The sequence below is a fragment of the Kryptolebias marmoratus genome, linkage group LG21 (assembly GCF_001649575.2).
Source record: "Kryptolebias marmoratus isolate JLee-2015 linkage group LG21, ASM164957v2, whole genome shotgun sequence".
Taxonomy (NCBI): Eukaryota; Metazoa; Chordata; class Actinopteri; order Cyprinodontiformes; family Rivulidae; genus Kryptolebias; species Kryptolebias marmoratus.
In genome coordinates this window covers 22,938,487-22,942,239 of record NC_051450.1, presented here as the reverse complement: position 1 = coordinate 22,942,239, position 3,753 = coordinate 22,938,487, and the positions used below count along the sequence as shown (strand labels likewise).

Below are 3,753 nucleotides of genomic sequence, written 5' to 3'. Positions count from 1 at the left end.
GAGTACAGAGTTTTTTAATTTTGTTTTATTTTGTTTTTGGTCTCAGTTCCTCCCTCATCAGACCCACCTTTTCTTATGGTTTTTTCATATTTTGCTCTTTTAATCTGCTTTAAGGCACTTTGTGGTGCACTATGTTGTATGAAAGGTTCTTTCAAAATAAAATTTTATTGAGACGTTATGCACAGCCGTGAGAAGTAAGGGTGCGGAGGGTGCTGCAGCACCCTGATGGATGCCAAAGGACATGAATGTCTGAATTTTAAACTAACATCATCTCGTGGAGCCTCTCAGCTACTACCACATCAAACTTTAGCTCAACATCTGTAAAACTGCCTGAGTTATAGTCCTTTTTTGTAGCTGTGTCGGCCATTTTGAATCGGTTTGATTCCAAAGGTTATTCAGTTGGAAACCTTCATCCAATACTTTCTGAAAGGGATGGATTAAGCCAGATGGTTTCTCTGACTGACAGGAAGTAATTGTCTTCAGTCATTTTCCTCTTCCTGCTCCTGAGAAGAGCGGAGGTAAAAACTCTGAATCATGAGTGAAAAAATCCTCTCAGATCATTCGACAAAAAGCCACAAATAAACCCTCTCTCCCTGTCGTTTCCTTTCTGACTGTATGAGTTACATTTGCTCCGCTTTCATTATTTCTACTGTGTGGGAACATTTAACACCGTCTGAATCATCCTGGTAATTAGTTTTTAACCTGCTTTGTGCTGTACCTGCAATGCATTCTGGGCCGTCAGAAGCAAGGCTTTCCAAAGGGCTTCAGTCCAAAGCCCAAAATAGTTTTATAATAATATAGTATTTTTAAAATAGTTTTAATAAAAGGATGATTTTTCTTATTTATTTTGACTGGAAAGAGTTTTATTAGTTGAAGTCTGTGTCGATCAGTTACTGATTATTGGTTTCTAAAGAAGTTTGTAAATAATGTAAATATTAAGTAATTATTTTTTTTGACTGTGGGTTTGTGTGTCTGTCTGTTAGCAAAATATCTCATGAACTACTGGACCAATTTGAATGAAACTCTCAGAAAGTCTTCTTCTGTGGTTTTCATGTGTTTGAAACAAAAAGTCGACAGGTTCCAGAGGTAGTTCAGCTCTCTAACCCTGCTCTGCTCAGAAGGTCCTGTGAAGGAAAGAAAACTTGTCAGATGTTGAGTCTTGTTGTCGTTCTGCAGCAGAGGAGTTTTTCCAGGATGAACGCTGCTGTGACCCGGATGTTTTCTCCTGCAGGTGAAGTACAAGAAGGACTTTGAGGAGAGTAAAGGCCGAGGCTTCAGCATGGTGTCCGACACGCCGGAGATGCAGAGACTCAGGAGGACTCAGGAGCAGATCAGTATGGTCCGTTCTCTCAGATTGGTCCTGAAGGGTGTGTGTGGGTGTGTGTGTGTGTGTGTGAGGGTGCACTCTGGTCGGTGAGCTCAGGATGTATCTGACACACAAACACTAAAACATCCCATCATGAAGAGGAGCTTCTTCTACAAGCTTCACGGTGAGTAAACCGTTTTTATTTGCTCCATCAGAGGAAAGAGAGTGAGACAGATTGATGACAAAGATCTGTTATTTGGACAGTTTTACAGTCCAGAGTGAATCAATGAATTCATTCATCATATTTTTGCTCTGTTTTATTGTTTTTTAAATTCTCATCCATTTATTTAGTTAAGCAGTTTGTGTTATCTCTGCAGTTTTCTATAAATAAATTAAAAGTCCTGTGATGAGTGATCTCGTGTTTCTGATGTGTGTGAGACAAAGTGTGTGTGAACAGAGGATCTCCCCCTGAAGAGAGGAGCCCACAGTAAGGTAAAGTTCATTTAATTAATGTTACTTTTTAATAATATATATTTTACTGATACACCCATAAACCCACAGAAAGAGAGTATAAAATAAAAATGATAAATGTAGAACTAGAATCTAATGAAAACAATAACAAGATGCAAAATTAAAACAACAAAAACAAAAAGCATCAGATTAGGACCCTGAGGAGTCATTAAGATTTCAGGCTTATTTGCTGAATTTGATTAAAAATAAAGAAGTTATATATTTACCAAGATTACAAGCAGCTCACTGTCGGCTAAAATACTTTCTGTTTATTATTTTAAATGTACAAAGGTTATTAAATACATGTTTATTGAAGCTGAGCAATAATGTTTTATCCTGTTAAAAGAAAAAAAACCTAAATAACTTGTTATTTCAGCCGTAGAAGGACTCAGATCTGTGAACCTGCAGCTAAAGATAATTTATTAAAAATGATGGTGTTTCTGGGGATGACTCTCAGCTACTACCAGCCTCAGTAAAAGTGACTGACTGAGGGCTCATAACTGTTTGCTAAAGCCAGTTAGCGGTGGCGGCCATGTTTTTATGGGATATTTTTCTAACAGGCAATCAAACGAGCAGAAGGTCTTTACATGATCGCCCATCTTTCACAGGGCTTGGCTGCAGTCTGAACCGCTCCATCACCTCTGCTGATAATCCCTCCATAAAAACATTTGTTTCTGCTTACAGATCTTTCTGGAGATCTTCCCTCGGTTGTTGTTTTTCCAGCTCCTTCCTTCGGCTCGTGTTTAGCTGATGGAGCGAATGATGGTTTTATTCTGTTTCTCCTTCGGCTCGGCTCTAATTGCGACGCCAACACTCCACCTGACGTTCCGCCGCCCACTCGCTCTTTTCAAGGTTGACCCGGTGGAGGAGGAGGAGGAAGGTGGTGCTGCAGGATGAAGGTGTGTGGGAGGCAGAATCAGATGGGTGAACCTCTGATTGTTTCTGGTGTTGCTGCTGTTTCTGACCGTCCCCTGACTTCACGGTTTGTTTCTATCTGTGTGTGGAAGTGATGCAGGCGGGCTGATGGGAACTGTAGTTCCAGGTGTGTAGTCTCTACTCCAGACCTGGTGCACTCTGGGGTTTTAGATCAAGGTTGAAACATGTCAGTGTGTTTGACCTGGAGTGTTTAGAGTCGTATCTGTTTTAAAATAAATGTGAAATGAAGATTTCTGGAAAAGCTGCTTCACTCTGGGGGAGGTTTTATTTTTGGCAGGTTCTGGATTGTGTGGTTGTGGAGGGCGTAGTGGGGTCATCATTGTTGTCTTCATGTGTTTCTGGTTAGTTTGTCTCCCATTGACCAGATAATTATCAAAAACACCTTTTGCTTTTTTACCAAGAGTGTGAAGAGTGTTTGTCCTAAAATATTAGACAAAACCAATCTGTAGGTAGAAACTTCCATCAACCTAAATATAACATATTAAAGATCTGTTCTGTAGGATTTAGTGACACCTAATGGCTTAACTTGTAGACTGCAACTAACTGAACCCTTTGTTTTCTTTCTTTGAAAGACCTGAATCTACTGTAGGAGGTGGAAAATTAAACTTATTGTTTATGCAAATGAAAACATTTTATTCTTGTTTTTTGCTCCAAGAGGCCAAACCAGTTTTTGCAGGTTTGCATTCCTTCCACACACACTGCATGAGCTCACCTCCAACACTTCAGTACACACACACTTTATCAAACACACACACTCATACTGTATCCATAACTGGTTCTGGGATGTGATGAAGGCCACGGCAGCGATAAGGCCTGGAGTAGAGAGCTAAATGTAGACTGTGGGAGTGATAAGAGGCACCAGACGAGCTGATGGTCAGTCTTTAACAGGCAGGAGAAGACGAGGCAGGTCAGTCTTTAACAGGCAGGAGAAGACGAGGCAGGTCAGTCTTTAACAGGCAGGAGAAGACGAGGCAGGTCAGTCTTTAACAGACAGGAGAAGA

At 40.4% G+C, this 3,753-nt stretch overlaps 1 protein-coding gene across 12 annotated transcripts in view; it reads left to right on the top strand.

Moving 5' to 3' along the window:
• The window catches only part of LOC108250945 (LIM zinc-binding domain-containing Nebulette), an 80,331-nt gene that overhangs the window by 19,018 nt on the left and 57,560 nt on the right, over positions 1-3,753 (top strand). For 6 of the 12 annotated variants that reach the window (XR_005232590.1, XR_003038488.2, XM_025002785.2 and 3 more), the window contains exon 1: positions 1,346-3,727. Coding sequence is in view for 5 of the 12 variants with exons in the window: in XM_037973126.1 (XP_037829054.1) it covers positions 1,232-1,339 (108 nt within the window). In the remaining 7 variants the exon portion in view is untranslated. The other 6 variants (XM_037973126.1, XM_037973125.1, XM_037973128.1 and 3 more) reach the window with 2 other exon arrangements.